Source organism: Camarhynchus parvulus, chromosome 1A (assembly GCF_901933205.1).
Source record: "Camarhynchus parvulus chromosome 1A, STF_HiC, whole genome shotgun sequence".
Lineage (NCBI taxonomy): Eukaryota > Metazoa > Chordata > Aves > Passeriformes > Thraupidae > Camarhynchus > Camarhynchus parvulus.
In genome coordinates, this window is record NC_044586.1 from 50,260,489 (window position 1) to 50,282,595 (window position 22,107).

The following is a 22,107-nucleotide window of genomic DNA, read 5'->3' on the forward strand; positions in this document are numbered from 1 at the left end:
CTTTAATGTCTCTTAAAATTCCCTCTCATGAAGACTTGTAGTTCTTTAACCAGACATCCTCTTCCATAGTCTTTTTTATGGTTCAGTTTAGCTGTCTCAACATAGATTTAATACATTGTCTCCATTTGTTTTTTATATCTTAATTGCATAATTAAACTGAAAGACTAGAATTTAAAACGTAGAAAATGTAACTTTTTTCATCATAGTCCATAACCCAACCAGTTCTACTTCTTTACTGAATTGTTTCAGGGACTGCCATAACAGATTATAAAGCTGTAAATCATCTGTATGTAGTATATCCAGAAAGCAATTCCAGTTTGAATTAAAAGATACTAACAGGTGCACAATTCCTTTGACTGCCAGAAAGGACTGTCCAAATACATCCCAGTTTGTATTTTTCCAGATACTCAGCTCCACATTTTCTTTAGCTGTAGTTCATGTTCTACAGTCAGAGAAAAATTTGTTCCCAATGATATTGTGTGACAGCTGCTACACATGGCATCACCGCATGCACTGTCTGTTGTAATAACTAACAACAAAATTTAATGCTACAGAGTGACACACATTTGAAGTGCATGTAATTGTTCATTTTCTTTCAAATGACAGTACCATTAAAGACAGTGAAATATTGGAATTTGCAACATTTCTGTTCTTTGACCTTGTACCCACTATCAGGGAAGGGTCTTGAGACCACTTAACACGAATGCAGAAATTTCAAGAGCAGAAGCTTCCTTAAGGGCATGAATCTTTCAATGAATTATATAATGGTGAATAAATTAATCTCTACAAATAGACAGATAATGTTCTAATAACGTTACTTTAAAATAAGATAACTGTATTAATTGTTTTGTAACGTTGGACACACAACACTAGTATCCCATAATTCTGCAAAACCCATTTCTCCTCCCACATCCACAAAAAAGATAGTACATTCAGCTACATTGCCTTGGTTCTGAAGGCATGAACTCCTCACAGAATTTCAGAAATGTCTCAGGAGGAAATTTGAAAGAACAGGTGGGCAAATTAGAAGAAATCAAATTAAGTAGGGTGAGGCAAAAAAGACCATTGACTTCAGAGAATAACCGTGATACTTGGATTGAAAAAAAGCTAATAACAAACTTCTCACAAAAACAAATGTTATTCCTGCATTGCTGATGAAACCTACACCTAATATTCATGCAATCATCAGGAACACATTCTTTTTTATCAGTTGATTTTTGGGCAAAGGTTTGTACATCCCTATCATACTCTGAGTGCCCATGAAATGGCAGTAATTAATGATGAATCATTTATTCACTGAATTTTATCTCTTCTTATGCTTGAATACTGACACAATTAGTGTGCAGTTCTTAGACTCATGTTTTAAAACTGGTGTATCCAATTATTTTTCATGAATATTTCTTGATAGGCAGATTGAAAATGAGTTGTTCTTACTGAAAATATCAGGGCATCAGAGTTTCAACAGGCAGATGGAGCAGATTGTTTTCAACAAGCTTTGAGGGAAAATGTTTCCAGTATGGCCCATTTCATTATGTCAGATATCCTAAACTCCAGTGTTGAGTTAGGTCATTCTTGCTGTCATCAAGAGGTCACGATCTCAAAGAAAGCAATAGGTGATTCTGCACATAATATTATGTGTCTCTGCAGGAAGGAAAATGAATGTCACACACCTGCTCTTCTGCAGTTATCAAGTCAGGGGATATCATTATTAATATTTGCTATGCTGCCTTTAAGAGGCAGTTACAGGATGTGCCTTTTAACTCAATGCCATGTTTGGATCCCATCATGACAAGCTGAGAAAGGCTTTTAGACATGAAATTTCTCCTCTCATTTCAGTAAGGTTCAGAAGCCTGTTCTGATTTCACGTTGCTTTCTAGAAAGTGACTATTAGAGGTGTTTGTATCTAGTTTGGAGCAGCACAAGAGTGCATTGTGTCTCTTGTTCTTTACACCACGAGAATAATTCGTCTGAAAAAATCACCCAGACAGCTGGGCAGCAAAAACTATTCTTAATTAAACTAAGCAGTACCTACTTTTATACTGCAGCTCCATTTTCTACTAGCTTCTGAAAATCAGGATATACCTGATGGTCTACAAAAACTGAGACAGACATATCCAAGTTGTCTGGCCAATTACTTCAGTGCTGTCATGTCTTGTGATCCTAATGCAGTCAACAGCAAGAAGTACTTGCAAAGCCTATTCAAATATGTATACTAGACAGTCTATCTATGACCCAGATTCCAATTGTAAGCCATAGAATACCATAATGTTACTTCTGAATTGTTTATTCTCCCTCCATCTGTCACCTTACAGTGATCATCAGCCTGTTTCCTTCAAAACATCTACGCATTTTATTAAAAAGAGCTTCTTCTAAAGCATCATTTCCATAATTGAACATGAATGCCTAACACAACACAATGTGCTGAAGTCACTGGGGCAGAATTATAATGGATGTAAATCCACACCAGCTCTTCCTCTTCTCCTACGATGTAAAGAATTAAAGATGTTATTTTCTTTCTAGAACAAAAGATTTTGCTATGGGACTAATTCAAGCATTCATTTCATCCATTTCCAGATTTCAGCATACTTCTATGCAGCCAGATGATGTATACTGCAATTAGGAGCTCTGGAAAAGGAGTAATACTATCACTTAAATGTTATGAAAAAATCTCATAAAACGTTAACTTGAAAACATGACCAACATAAGTATTTCTTTAGTAACCTATAACAGACTAATTCTCTCAAGAAATCCTAACAAAGCTGGAAAATCTCTGCCTGCCTAGAAAAGAACAGCTTTGCTATATCTCTCTGTCATTCAGAGGACACTACGCTTGAGAGCAAAGGAACATGATATTAGATGGAATTGGATGGGTCCTCAAGCCTATTCCCAGTGACAGCAAACTGTCTGGCAACAGATTCATTGAACATCACTTTGGGCCCTCATTCAATAACAACCAAAAGTTTAAGGCCTGTCTCCAAACACTTTCAAAAAACCAGGAAGCTGAAGAAATAACAACCAAGCATTACAACAATTCACACAATGCAACAGAATATAAAATGCTTACAGAGCAATCTTGCTTCTGGAATTAATAACTAAAGCCCACTGTCAGGGCTTGAGAGCTTACATGGAAATTTTTTTCAACAGGACAGTAGCAAATTTGCTTCTGAGGGCACTTTTGTGCTTAGGTTCAGGTCTAGGGTTTTTTACATCTAGAGCTAACCTGCAGCTCTCTATTCACATAACTGGGAAATATATGCAGAGAGAGAAAGACCCTTGAGGGAGAAGACACAGTTCTTTCTCCCTGTGTTGTGTCACAGCAAGGAGCAACAGAGGGAGAAAGCTCAACACAGCTCAACACTCAGAATCTTGCTTTGGAGGAGCTGAGGCCACATGTATGAACTGCTACCACAGGAACACTGGACAGCACATCCTGGCAAATGTGAAGGAGAAGAGGGTTAAGCACTTTAGCTCCTCAACAAATATTTGCATAAGACAAGATCCATCCAGAGGAAAACTATTACACTCCCTGGTGTTGGAGAATTAAGGAAAAGTCAGAGAAGGGTACTGTAAAAGTGACTCAGAAAAAAATAATGTTTTCTTTTCTAATTTTGCCAGAGGACACAGATTACACTGAACCTGCTGCAACTCCACCTCAAGCACACCCCCACAATGAATGCATCTTGGGCATTGATAACTACAGTGGATAAACTGATGCAGAAGCTCATGCTTAGCACATCACTAAGACCTTCTACCTGCCCTAGTCCAAATCAACCAGTTACTCAGGCAGGTCTTGGGTTATCTACATCTTTGTGAAAAATGCTCACAAATTTCATAACTGTGAGGGTCTGAGTCAGATTTGCATAATAAGACCTAACTTCTGTTCACAGCTGAAGAAATAAACAGCTCTTACACCAGCTGAAAATAGTGCAGAGAGTTAAATTCCTTCACTATTTGTTTCCATCTGCTGTCTTTGGCAATGGCCGCTTTATTTATATCCTGCAAAGGTTAGGCAGCACCTAGGCGAAAAACCACATTATGGCACTGACAATTTATTTAACTGGTGGTGGTGATATTAAATTGTTGTGTATATAGAGAGACACTATCACAGAAACACATTTCTCCTTTTTCGTTTTCTCAGGGTCTGTTTTTTACAGCCTAAAGCTACACACTAACCATTCTACTCTTAGAGCAGCAGCAGGTAAAGTATGTTGATGAATCCCTTCATCACCTAACGTCCTGGGGAGATGCTCATTACATGCGTCCTCCAGAAAAGCAATAAGAAGCCTGTGGCTTAGGTGCAATTAAAATCTTGACATTTACCACACACAGTACTTACAGTTACTATGATCTTTGCAGTTTGCCACATTGAGTTCTGAATTTTACCAATACTATATGAAGGTAAATATTGCCATGCATTAAAGTTGTAGGCACTGATGGCGTCTTATAAACAATGTATAAATCATCAAAAATAAAAGCCTTTACTTGATGCCTTTATTTTTCTCTTGGGCAGGAGCCGGGGGGAGCAAGGAGGGAGGGGAGCAAGGAGGGAGATAATTTTGGAAAGAAACTTTATTCCTCTTTTTATTTTCACTAATTACTAAGAGAAAAAAAACCAGTATTTACTGCAAAAACCCTAATTTCAGAGGTAAGAGGCCATTCATTTAAAACCCCAGACTGAGTTCTGACCACATTATCAGAATGCTTTGTACATTTCAGATATTTTCTTCTTCGTTTGTTTTCCAAAGTAACAAAATCTATAAGTTAGGCCATGGTATCCTGTGTGGAACAAGGTACCCTTTTTCTAGCATATTGCAAGAGGTCTACCAGCTGTTTTAAGAGTTTTGCCAAATTTGATAGAGAGGTAGAGGTCCAAAAGCTTATTACGTACATTCATCTTTTGAAAAAGCACAAGGCTGATAAGAGACAAGATTCAGTTAGGTGGTGTCCCTTGGGCAAAGGCTAATCTCAGTTTTTGGTAGACATCATAGCACCAACACAGGGCAGACACATCAAACGCTCCAACAACAGGTAAAACTTTGATCAAAGTTCTCACCCAATTCAACAATAACATGTTAAGCCATAGTTAACAAGACTACATTATGCCCCTGTACATTGAAACTTTTGTTCTTTAGTTTTAGACCCAGAGATGTTTGCAGCTTAGAAAATCCCAAAGCCTTTTATATGCTCAATCTCCTACAAAAAACAAATAAATTCAGGGAACATGGATTGATCAAATGGCTATTAAATAAAATGCCCCACTACACTTCATGGTCTAGGAAATGTTGGTGAATCAGTTTCTACATATATCTACATATATAAAACCTTAGAGGTTTATTTCTGGAAAAGGCCTTAGCCACAGACAGAGACCTGAGATTTCGGAAACTTTTATTAGACCACATTCAGGTACATTAAGGCTCTTATGTATTGTGAATTCTAGATAATTACTTTAATCATAATAAAAATTTCACTGACCACTCTTACAAGAAAAAATGAGGTATTTGCTACCACATCCCTTAAATGGAATGGCATCCACGTTTCATAATATTAAATAAGGGATTGCTCAAAACTCCCTGATTTCCTTCCTATAATAGTTCTTCTATTGTCACAGAATACACATGAGATGAAATACAATCCTGGTAGTGAGATGATCAAGTTAGGCACTGTCCAACTGACATTTTAAGTTTCTGGACCAAAATGGGGACTTCTCATGCCATTTAAATTGACTCTCTAAAGAATTTAGAAAGTCAATAGAAAAATGCAGAGGAAGATTTCATTATCCTACTGCACCTCCCTCCTTCTGCAAGAGACCACTGATCCCTTTTTGTTAACATGTATAAATCTAAAACCACACAATTTGAATCAAATGTCAGTTTTTCATATAAGTATGGGGTCTGCTCATAGCAAAATTGAGACAGAAATGGGAAAAAAGGAGGTGAAAGGAAAGCAAGCATGTGTCCCAACACCAGGGATCTTGATTACTTTAACTGCAAAAATAAACTAGAGATGTAAATAACCTTGTTTTAATCACAGATATAAGAGAAGTTCTTATTCTCACACAACCCCCTGTCACACTTTTTCATTCTCTTTTCCTTATGCTCTCAGAGACTTCTCTCTTTTGTTAATTTTCTTTGTTGTAAGTTTTTTTTAAACTGTAATTGGATGATCTTGCACATTGTGGGTAACTCCTTTGCTACAGGCAATCCTGGAAAATTCCTGTTTGATGAAACTGAGCTGCTAAATTACCAAAGGACTGAATACAGATGTGATACTTTGTTCATAGTGGAAATTCTTTTTAAAGAGCAACTATTTTTAAGGCAAGCCTTGAGAAAATAAGTTCGTAGGTTCATATTCTTGTATTCTATTTTCTGCCAAATAAGGTTCTAAATTTACAGATATTTTCTGTTTGTATATCTGAGGTTGTGGGTCTAAACCTGCACACCTGCTACTCTCAATCTTAGAGATCCCAATTTAAAAGGCATCACTTGAACTAATTTCTCCAAATAATTTTTAAGTCTTGCACCTTCTGTGAGTGTGCATGTGTGCAACCCTAGAGGTAAAGGCACCCTTCTGGACAGGTAGGCTCTGGCTGCAGTCAGCCTGGCAAGGTCATTCACACATCTCCAAAAATCAGCATCCACCACTGCTAGAGTAACCCCACAGATGATCACAGCCACTGTTTCAGACTTCTCTGAGGATTTTTGAAGTGTTGAGGACATGGCATGCTTGCAACCAGAAGCTTCAAGCAGGAACTTTTAAAGGAATTAATTGGATATCTAAGAGTTAAGTTGGAAAAAATGACAGCTGAAAGGCCATCTGGGGCTCTGAGCTCATGTCATACTACAGAATTAACTACCTGTTGTTCATCATTCATTCTTATTTATCATCAAGCAACTGCATTTCTTGTTTTCCCTTTCCTCCCCTTTCTTAACCTGAAAGGCTTTCATGAGCAAGTTATGAGAAGTTAGAGCTTTTTTTCCCCCCACAAAGATCCTGTGGAAGCACATAGCATTTGTAATGCTCTCATTTCACCTAGTACTCTGCCATCAGCTTTGGGATTTTGATCTCTGTTTCTACTTTTATACAAAAACCACTCATTCTTCTCCCCACTGTCACCACAAATATGTATATATAAACACCCTAAGTTCTGCAACTCAACACAATCAATAAACAAAACCTGAAAAAGCAGGAACCACTCAGTTACTGGAAAACACAGCACATGATGTTGCATCTAAAACTAAATCACAAGTAACTCTTTTCTGGCAACTAGTTTAATGTATTAAATAGTGCAAGTCCACAAGATAGTTTTACTTCCTTTCTTTTCTGAAAAGTCTGAAATGGACAAATACCAGGTTTGTTTCTGCCTTCCAAAAGTTGTTTTACTTCAATAATTTTGTTCCTCAGGATGCATAACATCAATCAATAATCAAGAGATTAAACCTAGTGATAAGTTTCATAATGAACTTAAATTAAATGCAAAAGATAAGACAAATGTCATTTTAGCATTGTTTTACGCATTAGCTTATTCCTACAGATTCAGTAGTATTAGGATTACTTTAATATAAAAATTACAGGTTCTTGCCCTCCATCCCCTAACACTGCCTCTGTGATAGAATGATTGCTTTATTTTTTATCCAGCTACCAGTGAACAATGATTTCAGTAAGAATAAAATGTTGATGGAGCAAGTTAATTGGAGAAGGGCTGAGGCTAATCTTGGAGTCTCATTATGTTATATTTTAGTGGTGTCAGCCTATATTCAATTCCTTAACTGTCTAAAATCTATTTATTCACACGTATGAAAAGGAATGAATTAGAATGGTGGGAAATTCACTGATTGTAGAAGCAAAGAATTAATAATGTTGAGTAAGCAAAAGCAACAGCACTGTGTAAAGTCTCTCACCATGCTGTCAACTTCACATGGCACAGTCTGCTAAATGGTGAATCATGAAGATCTCCTAACACTGGGATTCCTCTCCTTTGGAGTTAGCAAAGGAGCTTTTGCACAAATAACTGAGATTCAAGCTCAGTTGCACAGGTGAATGTTTGGTGTTGCATTCATCTTTTTATTGTTTTATAGATTTTTTTAATTAATAAACCATAATTCATAAAAAGCAGTCACATCTGATCTGCCCAATAATCCATAAGCTACAACGGCTTCAAGCACAACGTTTTCTAAGTGAAACCATGATTTAGTATAAAACACATTCTCCAAGCTAAAAGCTACATATTTAATTGGATTGTAAAATCATATCTCAAAATTGGAGTGAAAAAAATATTTGTGGATGTATCTAATTTCTGTTGTGTAAGACAGAGTGAGGTAGAGTACTGGGATTTTGTGCACGATCAAAAGAAACATTTACTCAAGACTCATGTTTCATTTGAATAATCCTTTTAAAATGGAATAAAATTACCAAGTCATCAATAAAAATACCTTCCTAAAGAACTGATTGAATTGAAAATTGCTTGAGCCAGAAAGAATGATTTGAGGGGGCAGAGGGAACCCAAACTCAACTTTCAAGCTTTGATCCTGCACAACTGTTCTGTCCCTCAGCAAATCCTAAGACCAAGAGTGTGCAAAAGGATCATCTGGGTTTCTGAGTCTGATTCCACTCTGTCTCAAGTAAATGCATTGAACAGTTCTTTTTATAAACTGCTCCAGTCCACTCTTGAATCTTGCTTTGTTTTCCTTCCCTTCCTGTGCATAAGTTAAACCAAACTGGACAGAATTCAGGGGCTTACTTCCCTGTTCAGAAATCTATTGCACTCCCTAGAATATCACTTCCTAACAAAACATAACCGTATTTTGTTAAGCACTTTATTAGACTGCACATAATGTAAACTCAAAGCTGATAACAGATAACAGAAGATATCCACCAAGCATTTCTTCGCTTTGTTTATGTTCTTTTTTTCCCTTCTTTCACTTTTCATTTGCCCTGTTTTCTTCTGTCTAAAATATGTAATAGGACTAGGGGTAAAAAAGCATTTGAACACTATGTATTCTACCATTTAAGCCTGTGCATAATCTTTTTCACACACAAGGTATTCTGTGACTGTATAACAACAGAAATAACAAATGAGCAGAAAGAGTTATTTAGAAGGAAACAGAAAGTGATTCTCTAGCCAGCACAGAAGTCCTTGAATGCCTTCCACCATTCCTCCTGAGAGGCACCTGATGTGCAGGTAGCCCAGAAGCGCTTGTCACAAGCTTTCAGTGCCTGTGGCAAGTGTGCATATGGGAACTGATGCTCTTCCATCACTAACACATTTCCTGAACACATCCAAATGTCCTCTTCCAAAAACCTGTCTTCTTTGAAATTGTTTATCAGAGAAGGCAAAGAAAGATAAGACAACCCCAGTTAAACTGACCTTAGCTAACCAAACTTACAATTTCATGGACATTATTGTGAAAAATTGGCCATTACCATTGCTCTCTATTTGAAAAGTCCTTCTGCATCTCAACTGAACATTTGCCACCACACGAAATCCTCCACTCCCCACCTAGAGTTTAGATTCTACCAAGGTCCAAAGAAGAAAAAGCATCCTCAAAGTTCCATGGCTTTAAAAGCCTCGGTACAGTCATCACTGCCAACTCATGTACATCTGATTAATTAAAATATCAAAGCAATTAAGGGATTTAACAATGAAATGAACATTAATTAGAATAAAAAGTTTATAACTAAGCCTGTGAAAACCTATGCCATGAATAACATTCTCTAGGTTACTTTTTAATTATTAAACCAACTTTTTTGCACTTAACCAGAGGAAAAAAAAGGAAAAAAACAACACATATTTTGCATACATTTTAGTAACAGAAAGAATTTCTTCAGGTTGGCTCTAACATTTCACTTCTGTGAAAGGGGCATTACAGTTTACAAAGCTAATGATTCTGTGAAAAAAACCAAAAAAAATTAACTAGTCAAAATATTTTAATTAAATATTATTAATATTTTTACCTCCTGAATAAGCTTTGAAAGGATTTAATCCATAAAATACCATAATGTGGAATTAATTATGAGGCTTGACAATTGTCATAAATTGAGCAGCATAATTATCTGCACTTGAAGTGCATTACCATATTAGGTAAAATACTTACATAACTCAATTTACTGGCCCTAGCAAATGTTGTAATGCATCTCACAGCAAATCCAACATGCCAATGTATGCCAAACCCACTAGGAATGTATGACAATGCACCTGGCAGAGTGCATGCAGACCTAATGCCTTCATCTGCCTCCCATCTGAGCACAAAGGGCCTCACTTCGTGCTTTATTCCCCTTATCCACGAGAACTCCGCAAAGTCACCAAAGACCTGGGCAGGCTCTGATGAATTATATTGGCTCCCATTCTACTGTGAAAAGAGGGTTTCATGGCACTCATACCAAACTTCAGCTTCAACTTTTATAAAATGAAGGTTGCTTATTTCCTGGACTACAAAATACCATTCTCTCTCAACCTTCTGGAGCCTAAGATGTTCCAGGATTTGCATGCTGTATTAAAGGAAGGGGTCCATGCAGAAGATAAATAGACACCCACCCAACCCACCCACCCGCAAAATAAAGGAAAATAGGAATCCCTACAAAAAATAAAGAACTTCCCTACAAGTTTAGTTCAGATTTTTTGTTCCCATTTTTAAAAGAAAAGAGATCTTAACTTGGTACTCCTGCAAACAGGTGTGGTTGATCTTACCTGAGAGAGCATTAACATCCTTGGGATTATTTTCACCATACAATTCTCGTGGATCCCTTAATAGCAGTTGAACATTTGCAGCATAAATGTTTGCAGGAATCATCAAGGTGTTGAGATATATTTGGTTTTCTTAGCCCTCCATCCCTCCCCTAACATCTACAAATTACACAGATGCACGCATTTCAATCGAGTCAGTTTTGAAATCCACAACCCCTTTGTTCTTGTGTTTACAAGGGGGTTGAAATTTTGTTCCTCTCTCTATGACAGCCCAACCACAGCACTTCAGGGAGCATCCCAAGGAGAAGATGACTTATGAAGGCATATGAAGGGCAATGTGCATTCCTGTATGCTGCTGTAGAGTTTGCTCCAGAAGGATGTGGCAGGAAAATTTTGGGATGCGTACAGACACAGCAACACAGGGATTTATCTGCATGACACCTGTGCTACTCAAGGGTATTGTTTTGTAACTCATTCTCTTGATTAATTGCCTAGTCAAAATATCCTGCTTTCGTAAAGAATATTAAAGACAGACTGGCATTTTTGTTAGAATGTCAGCATTTTAAACAATTAGTTCTCTTTCAGTTTCTTCTACAAAGTGATGAAAAGTCTCTAATCATTATGTATTTAAGAAAGTAGAGGAACAAACAACTCTCTTTTCATCATACAAAACTCTGTCCTTGAGAGGCCCTAAGAAACACTTCATTTTCTGGCAAGAGAAAAAAATTATCTTTTTTCATAAGTTGTAAGTTTTCACAATATGCATATTTCTGTCATCTCAGTTTAAAGTAGTGGTATCACAGCTTGCAATTTGCATAAAAATCATTCATTTATAACAGAAAAAAAATCAATGCAGCAGTTTTTTCTAAATATTAGTGAGGCATACACATATGCCTGTTTTTTTCTGAAACAAGAGCAATTCTTGAAACACTGTTTTTTGAACAGAGTTCTCTGGAACACTGTGGAAAGTTCATTAGATAATAGAATTGAAGGAATGACTTCTATCTAAAGGGTTACCCCAATCTGAACACCCGAGAGAGAGTTGTTACTGCTAAGCTACCCCACTGCATGTTTAATAGCAAACATGTGCTTACTGTGACTCAGGGCACAATGTGGGCCCCTGGCCTTCAACAACAGAAAGAAAATAAGTAAAATGAAGACAAGAATATCTCTTTGACATTTACAATCAGACATTCTTTGCATTTACTCTTGCAAGAATACTGTCAGCATTGTAACATTCAACTCAGTCAACCCTTCTACATCATTCAGCAGAGCAAAGCTCAAGAATCTTGTATTAGGATGGCATATTAAAAATAGCAGCCAGTGACAATACAAACAGTAGAACAAGTAGGGAAAGTCAAAGAAGTAAAATGAGAAGTGAAAATCCCACTGATTCCCCAGAACACATTGAAATTTACCATAATATAAAGGAAGAAAGATAGTGGGCATTGTCTACTATCATCTCCCTATCATTGAGGTAGATCTATCACAGTACAGTAAATAACACTGGGCATGAAGTCACACATCTATTACATAAACACAGAATGATGAATAGCTGTTTTCTCACTTTGCTTTATCTTCAGAGGACAAAAAAAATCAGTACTGTCTGCTTTAACAGTTTCCCAGATATCCATAGGACTGCTCAGGAAAGTAGACTATACATCATGCACATATACCATCTATTAACAACATTTAGCCTATGGAAGGAAGGAAAGATAATTATTGGGTAACATTAATGTTTATGATTACTTTTTTCTGATAGATATTACCATTTAGACAAAATTGTTGAAAAATCTTGAAAATAAAGTCTCAGTTACATTTATTTTTTCTTTTTAATATCAGAAGGCATAATTTCAAACCAATCAGATTAAATATTAATTTTCCATTTCATTTTATAGCCATCAAAAATAAAATTATACTATAATTTGAACAAAACATGCTTCAGCTGTAATACAGAAGTTTGTACAAAAATCATAATGCAATTTCCTTCTGTCTCAATTCATAAACTATCAGTTGTCAAGAATTCTGAAGAAAGAGAAATTCCAAGTTTCTTTTAGGGCTAATCTAACATTTGAAAGACCATGGACTACATGACTGAGTCTGTGGCTTCATGTGCAGCCAGACAATAACAAAAGTTCAGCCTAGCAAAGTTACTAACCTTGACCCTCAAGTTACCAGTACCCCCGGCACAACAGCAGATATCATCCTACATAGTTTAAAGCACCTTGAAGAATAAAGGCATTCAGGAGGGGCATACAGTTGTACAAGATACATTTATAAGGTAAACTCAAGTCTCTCTGCATTCTGCTCTTAGTACTTAGATAGCATGCAACAGCAGTTACTATTAAAACTGATATATCAGCTTTGCATAAAGAATATTAATATTCATAATACAGTTTCTAGAAGACTTTTGGATGAACAGTTAAAAATTGGGGAGTGGGAAGAGGGAAGGAACTCCCAAAGATCAGAAACCACAAGCAGAAGGAACAGACAGAAACAGTCAAAACTCAGCACTGGAAAAGGTTAATAAACATGTGCTCTAGAAATGCCTACAAGTGCTTGATTTGTTTAACACCAACATCTTCAAAAGGAGAGGGAGTGCATTGAATTGAAAGATTGGAAATTTTGAAAATGGTATAAAATTATTTGAAATAAACAAGACCAGAGAGAAGAGACAACATATTCACAAAGACAGATAAACAAGTATGTCATAGAAAAATATTGACTATTGACAAATACAGTGGAGAGCCGGCTGGCAGAAATACCTGGAATTGCTCACACACATCATTGGGTTCTAAATCAGCTGTTGCCATTTGTTAATAAACTTTGAGTGTCAGAACAGATTGCTTTTGGAAATAATTTGCTCGATACCCAGCAGCCCACAGAAAAAGCTTACAATTTGTCAGGATGCATAAAGATTGGGGTTGAGAATTAAAATGAGATTACAATGACATTACATAAATCAACAGTAAAGCTTTACTTGGAGTGTTCAGTCATGGCTACACAGCTTACCAGAGATATAAATGAAATAAAGGTTCCAGGAAGTAACAAATGAAACCATTAAACTGAAATTACTTCATATCTTATAACCCAGAGTTAAGTAAGGAGGCACACTATGAAGGAGGTTAACTGGATTCTCCTGCATACCATTTGTAGCATCCAAAGGAGAGAATATTCAACAAGTGAGGTTAAAATGGTAAAATGGTAACAGAAAGAAATTATAATGGATATTAATTTTCATGCTTCAGGAAATTAAGTATCAACCACTAAATGCCTGGGGTTAGAACACTCCTTGGATAAGTATTCCTGCCAGTGACTAAGTAAGATTTTGGTGTCTTTCTGTTCCATGTATTGAGGCCACCACTGGAGACAAGATATTGACTTGCAGTGTCTGGCTCAGTCTGACAGTTTCAGGGCTTCATTGTTTTAACTGCAGCCACAGATCACAAAAGAGCTGATACTAAGAGTATATTGCTAATATCCATCATGAGGCATTGCTCACACAATTTTTAAAACTTACGGTTCTCCAGGTAGAAAGCAAACCCTTCTAAAAATGCTTAATATTTAAAACTAATAGAAGCCATTTCAAGACAAAAAGACATACTGAGAGACAAAAGAAATTTTCTCAGAAAATTCAAGAGCCTCAACGATTTTTCTTTATCAGATGTACCTTCTTAACATGAATGCATCTGTCACAGACATTTCTTTTATGAAAAATCTTCTCTTAAGATTTTCCTGATGGAGCTGAGAAGTTCAGCAACAAGATGTAAACAATAGGTTATTTTCTGCTGTGGAATGCAACAAGTCTGTCTGGATTGGCACAGCTTGCATGTTTATAGTTAATGGCCAATCCAGAACTGAGATCTCTTGGACACAGTCCGAGAGAGCTAGTTTGTTATAATTCTTTACTTTTCTTAGCTTAGCAGCTTCTAGAAACTCTCCTTTCTTTTTCTTTTTAGTATAGTATATGTATATATCATAAAATAATAAATCAAGCCTTCTGATCATGAAGTCAAAAATCTCATCTCTTCCTTCACCCAAACACCCTTGTGACCACCATCATATGCATCTGATTCTAGACCCTGAGACTGGCTCAGCTGGTGAGAGCATGATGCTGATAACACCAAGGTTCAATCCCTGCACAGGCCATCACACAATATATTTCAACAGAAATATTTTTCTTGAATCTAACTTTTACTCTAATAAGATTGTTTGCTTAAAATTATCCTCATCACATTTATAATTTTTTTGTATTTACACATTTTTAAAAATCTACTTGATATATTACTAAGTTAAGAAGTTTGAAAAGGCTACAAACGAGTCATAGCACTAAAAGCACTGATGAAATAAACTTTCCTGGACATCTTTACTACTCTTTGAATTTGTGTTCACCACCAATGCAAACATCTGGTGTTCACATGAAGCAAAAGGAAGAAAAAAGTCCTACTATAGAGATTTCTGTAGTACTTACAGTACTACAGCTATTAAGCTTCCTATAGGACATTTTAACCAATTGACTTAAGAAGAAACACCTCAAGAGTATTAAAGTCCCTCTGCCTACAATTATTGGAGGCTCAGAGAGCATGGAGCAGTAAGCATATTTTCTGTGTATCTCCCTAAAACTATAGAGAAAAGAAATAATTATAGCTAAAGAATATCACATGGATTAGCACCACTGAGAGAAATTAAAATTGTCCTTAATTTTAAATCCCTAGGAATTATACTGTTCTTTATCAGATACTAATTGGTACAAATATTAAAAACTGCTAGAGTAGTTTTCAAGCTTTTGCAATATTAATACACCTACCATCTGATTTTGAAATTTTTCAACATTACTTTGAAGCTCCTCTAGCCAATTATATAGTGTTATTATTAATTACAGCTTGCAGCTTGAAATACAGTGCTATCAATAGAGTTTTATCTGCATAAATATGAAAATAAAACTTAAATTGAATTAAACTGTTTACCCTTAGCAAGGGTATGTTAGAATATTATTAGTTGTGAAAATTAATTTGTTATGCCTGAAAACAGACTTTAAAGCAGAAATATCTCTGGGGAAAAGGTTACATTTCATGTATTGTATTTCTTTCATCTTCATGTTGCAAGATTTTTTAATCTTCCATTAAACACTATCTTGGGGGTGTGGAAGAAGTCCATTCATCTTACTTAACAAAATACAAAAAGCTTTAGCTTAACATCAAACATATGCAGAGATTACTGCAGGAAATATGAACTAATCTTAACAGCAACCCATCTTATTTTTAAATTATCCAAGTTTAAGCGGAAAGAAAATGCCACACCCCTTAAGTTTTATTTTCCTGCTCAAAACTCCCTCCCCACTTCCCAATACACTTCCACTTTCCCCACTGAAAATTTGAATTCTAGAAATTGTGAAAGGTAATTCTGCCTCACTGGAAACATTCAAAATCCACCTGGACAAATTCCTCTGTAACCTGCTCTAGGTGACCTTGGAAGGGGGTCGGACTAGATAATCCTCAGAATCATCTCTACCCCTAACTATTCTGTGATTCTTCTGTGAAGAAGCGATCCAATAATTTGGATAAAAGCAGGAGTACAATGCACAACTGTAAACACCCTGAAAGAACTGACAAGAGACAAACATGATTTAAGAACCATGTCAAAGAAATGTCACAGACCATTTCCTATGTAAACAAAATATAGCTACCAGTGTTGAAGTCTGAAACAAACAAAGCTACTGTAGCATTCATTCAACGCCATCATCCATTATCATTAATATATAGCTTTCATTGTCACTGTAATGATACAATATTATGAAAGATCATAAAGTAATTGTAGTCCCTCCTCGGAAAAATGCTGTTAACTGCAATGTACCAGTATAAAAGGAGTAGGTAAAACTACAGAACCTTGTTCTTATAAATAAGTATTCAAGGTCACACCCTGATATTAAGTGCACTATTTTCTTCTGGAATAAAGCTGCTATGAAGCTTTCGACCAGTCAAAGATTAAAAAATGTTCTTTGATTAAATGCTCTTTGCACCTCTGTCAAGACATGCAAAATACACTTGCAAGCAAAAAGGGACAAGCAGTGCTGAAGTTTCTCATGTGTTCTTAATGACCAGCTCCACTACCTGCCTTTATCATTTTTACCTCCTTTTCTAAAAGTTTCATAAGTGTTTCACTGCCAGTGCCTACCAGCAGTTGACCAACAGTGGTGAATAAAATCTGTCATGTAGCATTTCATATATTATTTGTAGATTTGTTCCATTTTCCAGTACAAACATCACACAGAGCAAGTATTCTGAACTCAAAGAGAGTTGTCTGAGTCAAGTGCTTTTGTATTTTGGGAAAAAGAAAACAAAACAAAAAAAAAAAACCACAAGGAAAAGTATCTCATTATTTTCTCTCTAATGGTAAATTCATTTGGTTTCTAATAACGGTGAAATGAACCATTAATGGAAAGTTGGATCAGAAACTTTCCAACATTTATTTGGTCAAAGACAATGAACATAAAGTAAATGGAAGCCTAACATTTAATATGACGGTTTAATGAAGACTGTAAAATGCACTTCCGTCCTTTTCCCCATTTTAGTTTGTATCAGCGAGTCAAGCTTCAGTTTAATGTTTAAACACTTAAGCATTTAGTAGGAATTCATCCCTTTGGTCAATGTACCAAAATGATTTGATCATGATGTCAAAATGACTACAGTGGTATCATTAACTTTTTAATAGGAGTAGAAAATTCTATAAATTTAATCATTGTCTTCAAACAATGCATGGAAGAATGAGCTGGAATAATCTCCTTCCAATCGTTGTCATGTAAAATATTTAATTTCCAGTTCTGCTTTGTCCCAGACAGGATCTTTGTCATTAAAATTAGAGCAGATTATGATATGTAATATATTTGGTGACATGTCAGGGTGGCACCACTTTGACCTTTTCAGTATTCCACATTTCATTTGGGAGCCTGTTTCTTCCCTTTTCTTCTATTACTGATCAAGAAATAGAAGTAGAACAGAGGGCCAATCAAACTGGAAATTAGAAACAAAGGGTCAACATTATACTAAATAAGTACATTAATCTGTTTATTAAAATTAGGTAAAACTAGCCCTTTTTCCCCTCTCCTTTAAAAAACAATACAAATAACAAACCAAAGGAACAAATAACAAAACCAAAGGAACAAATTTTCCTATTTATATTTTCAAATCTGCTACCTCACGTGTCTTCTCATACACTAAAAATTTTTCAAAAATCAATATATCAATATTTTTCACACCCTTTTATTGTTTGCTTTTCATTAGCTGATCTTCACATTCATTTTGCTTCCAGTTGTTGGCTACTTATCTTAAGCAGGACATAAAGTACTCAGCAAGGAGCTGAGCTGTCCTGTACATTTGTATGCCAGCTGCACAGGAGACACATTGTCCCAATTAGGTTCTCTTAACACTCTGTTCATTAACACAGACCTGGCAAGTTTTGCTGTTGTGTGCAGTCTTATAGAATGTGATGATTTTTGTAAACCTACATAGACTCTATAGTCTCAGACTTCATAGTTAGATGCTCTTCAGTTTCCATTTTAAAAGCATTTCCAGCCCTATGGCTCAGATGGAAAGTCTGAAGACAGTGGATAATAGGATCAGGCTGGAAGGGACATTAAGAAATCATCCATTGCACCCCAGCCCCAAGCAAGAGCTAAGTACACTTACATAATCACTGGGCAGGTGTTTGCCTAATGCATTCTCATGGATCCTTATCAATGGAGGTTCCAGAATGTCCCCAGGTAAGCTGATATAATACTTCATGTCTTAAACATTACAAGGGGCTTTCTCCAAACCTAGACAGAATCATGCTAGAGATGAATTCCATTTTTTCTGTTTACATATACTGTATTTGGATGAACTAGTGGTCCTCCACATTCCTGCAAAAGCCTATTTGAAAACATTATTTTCTATCACCTCTTTTTAGTCAGCTCTTCTTTGGCTGAACGAAGACCCCTGCTCAGCTGTTCCTCACAGACCACATTTCTGAGATTTGTCCCTGCTCTTGCTTGCTTGAGGGGTTCCACTTTTTCTGAAGTGAGGGACAAAACCTGTACTGAGTCAAGATGACTTCCCACAACTGACAGACAAATTGGAGGATTACTCAAATTGTTTTACAGATGGTATCTCCACCTGCATGTTTCATTAAAAAATCAGGAATATAGGTTATAATTTATTGTCATCCCTGCATCATTTTTAAAAATATTGTTTTCTGACCATTCTCTCTGAATTCCTCATTGTATAGATCCCTCTTGCAGAAGCTAAACGCCTTGTTGGTCTCTCAAATTTGTCCTTTTCCAGATAGTGTTTTCAGATTTGGACTCTTAGGATTTCTTCTAGATACTCTCCTAGTCCTAGCCTTAGTCCTTCTGACCTTAAAGCAACCTCCAGATTTTACAGTAATCTTCATTCCAAGACCATCTGGGTTAAACATGAAAATATTGGCTAGTACCTGATCCAGCTTAAACAAATGGCAAGTAACACACAACACATTCTTTCATTTAAACAGAAATCATTGCTAATGGCTCTCTGAGAAAACTTTTCTAAATAGGTCTGCATCCAGCCTATTTACACCTAGATCACAATTGCCAAATTTGCTCAGGAGAATACTATATGTGACAATTGAGATAACACCACAAAATTTGAGAGATGTGACACATCAATTGCTTTTTCTTCAGCTATAAGCTGTTATCCTGTCAAAGAAAATTATTAGATGGATTTGATACTATTTGTTCTTGACAATCCTGCACTGGTTATCAGTCATGTCCCTGTGGTTACATACAATTTACCTGATTGTTTACCTGAGTATTTTTCTAGGAAATAAAAATTGCTTGTCTGTCCTGCCTCCCTCTGATTTCCCTCTTTAGAACCATTACAGTCCCTGATATCCACAATAGTTGATAAGTTGCTGGGGGCACAGAGGCTGCCAAAAATCAAGTGTTCTAACAGAAAACATATCACAAGGGGAAAAAAAAAATCAAACCACTAATCATGACTTTTAATGCTTTTTGGTGTTACACAGATCTTAAAATGTTTAGGACACCTATTGATGATTTTAACAGCTTTGGATTCAGAATCCTGTTAATATTTATTTATCTTATTCATGTTAATTATTTATCAAATAAATGGTCTTTTTTAATTCCAGGATCAATGGAGATCCAACTGACCCAAACTCAGGCAATTGTGATTATAAGGTAATTAAAGTTTTTACTTGCACTCATCTGAAGTTCTCTCATACTCCTGGAAATGGGAAACAGTAAAAAGTCCTGTATTTTATCTGTTTACTTTTAGAACTCAGAACTAGTTGTGTTGCAGATGGTTTCAAGAAAAAATTATTTTTCAGCCAATGACTTCAGTGGGTATCTGGGGAAGTCAATCTATTTGCCATAGATGAACCATTTCTTTTAGGTATGCACTATGAAAGAATTATCCATGCCTTTGCTAACCACAGAACAAAGCAACATACAGTAGACAGCTTTGGCTCTCCCATGAACACACCTAGGAGCTGACAGCAATGATCAGAAGCTAGAAAAAGAACATTTATCAGTTAAACAAGTAAGCATATTGCATACACTGGTTCCCTAATGTCAAAAACAGCTGTAGTACCACCCTACAACCAGGTTCTTGCAAATAATCACTTACCTTTATGGTTCAAGCATAAGGACCTGAAACACACATGTGCCTTCCTATAGACAGAGATGCTCTCTGTCTTCACATGCAGATAGTGAAAGTGGGAGGTATTCAAAAGAACTGGAGTTTATATGTACATGCCCTATAAACCAAATCTAGTAGATTAACCCAGGCTTTCTGAGGAAGGACAGGAAAATTGTTTGTTATTTAACCCTGTTCTTGGTGAAAGACCAATTCCACCCTCTTTCAAACCACCTGCTACTCATCATCTTATTCCTTCGTGTCCAAAACTTACTGTTCCTGAGAAACAGTAATTTTTTTTCAGGCCAGAAAAAACTATGAAAGTGTGAAAAAAAATTTTGAAAGGATCAAAGGGACTTAAATATACTTTTCATAGCACCTGTATTTGTACAGCACATTCTATTGTGAAGGAAAAATGGCAAGGTTATATCTTTTACTTCAGAATGGAGGGGTTTTGTTGTTTTTAAAATTCATCAAAATTAAAACCTCTAGGTTTATCTCAGAAAAAAACTCTCACTGGACCATAATTTCCCTAAGCTGAATCAAAAATTGTATTTCCTCAAATCTGGCTATAGTTCAGCATCTAGTTGCTTTTTTCCCCTAAGTCATCAAGGAGCTTTCCTTTTCCAAAAAAGGTTAGGAGATATTTATTTTTTGCCTCTCTTCTTAAGCTGCTGCCAGAATCGCCACCTTGGCAGAAACACAAGAAGCAAAATCACCCACTTGAGTCCAGGTAAGCCACCCCCGGGTGTTCTGATCACGCTGCAGACACCTAACCAGAACTCAGCAGCTATAAATACCAAACCTGGTAAACACTCACTCACCAATCTCTCTGGAGATCTGCGTGAACGCCTCCACACCGCTCTCGCCATAGTTGCCTTCGGAAGCCAGCGTGGAGACGTAGTTCCACCCCAGGGCTGTCACGATGTCAACCATGGCCTGGGCTTGGTAGGAGTCTGGGGGCACCACTCGAGAGAAGAAGTCATACCTGGTGTTGTCGCTCAGCTCAGGAGCTGTGGATGCATAGCTGATTTGAGGTATCTGCAAACAGAAGGACAAATCATGCAAGCCAATCTAATAACATTTTACACTACATCCTTGTACCTTTGAAAGACTTGTAATAGATTATGCACAGGCATTGTGCAGAACCAAATATCTTGCTGTAATTAAATCAGTTGATCAGAAAGCGTCTCGGATTTTGTGTAACACACTCACCAAGAAATAATGCATTCAGCTGTACTTCAGATGTCATGACTCTTGACATATAAACACAACCTCTTTTTTTATTCTAGCCCTAATAGAAACAAGTGAAGTAAAAAAAACAGGAGGGGGAAAGAAAAAGGAAGAACTCGTACCATTACTACAGAAAATGAAAAGGTCAGTTATGATGACTGGGATTCTTGAAATTTGACAAGTAAAATGTGGATGATTTCCATTTCTTTGTTATATTTATGTACATGAAAATTTGTATTCCTGTTTTATAACTATTTTCCAAACTTTCTCTGCCACAGGTTTTCCTTTTCCAGTTTTAATAGTTCATTGTGTGTGACTTAAGAATATGAAGGCTATATATTAAACAGCAAAAGCTATCTGATCTGATAACAAAAAAAAACACACCTAAAAAATTACCTATATATGATATCCATATACAGAAGGAGAAAGCTTACAAGGATGGTAAATTTTGTAGAAAACACCTCAACATTCTTAGTAGAAACAAACCTAAATAACTGGAACATATTTTAAAATACATTATTATTA

The 22,107-nt window shown here is 36.3% G+C and overlaps 1 protein-coding gene across 2 annotated transcripts in view; it reads right to left on the reverse strand.

The window, feature by feature from the left end:
• The window catches only part of GRM8 (glutamate metabotropic receptor 8), a 314,702-nt gene that overhangs the window by 228,625 nt on the left and 63,970 nt on the right, over positions 1–22,107 (reverse strand). For both annotated transcript variants that reach the window (XM_030959457.1, XM_030959458.1), the window contains exon 3: positions 21,174–21,390. In XM_030959457.1, the coding sequence (XP_030815317.1) occupies positions 21,174–21,390 (217 nt within the window). The remainder of the gene's footprint in view (positions 1–21,173; positions 21,391–22,107) is intronic.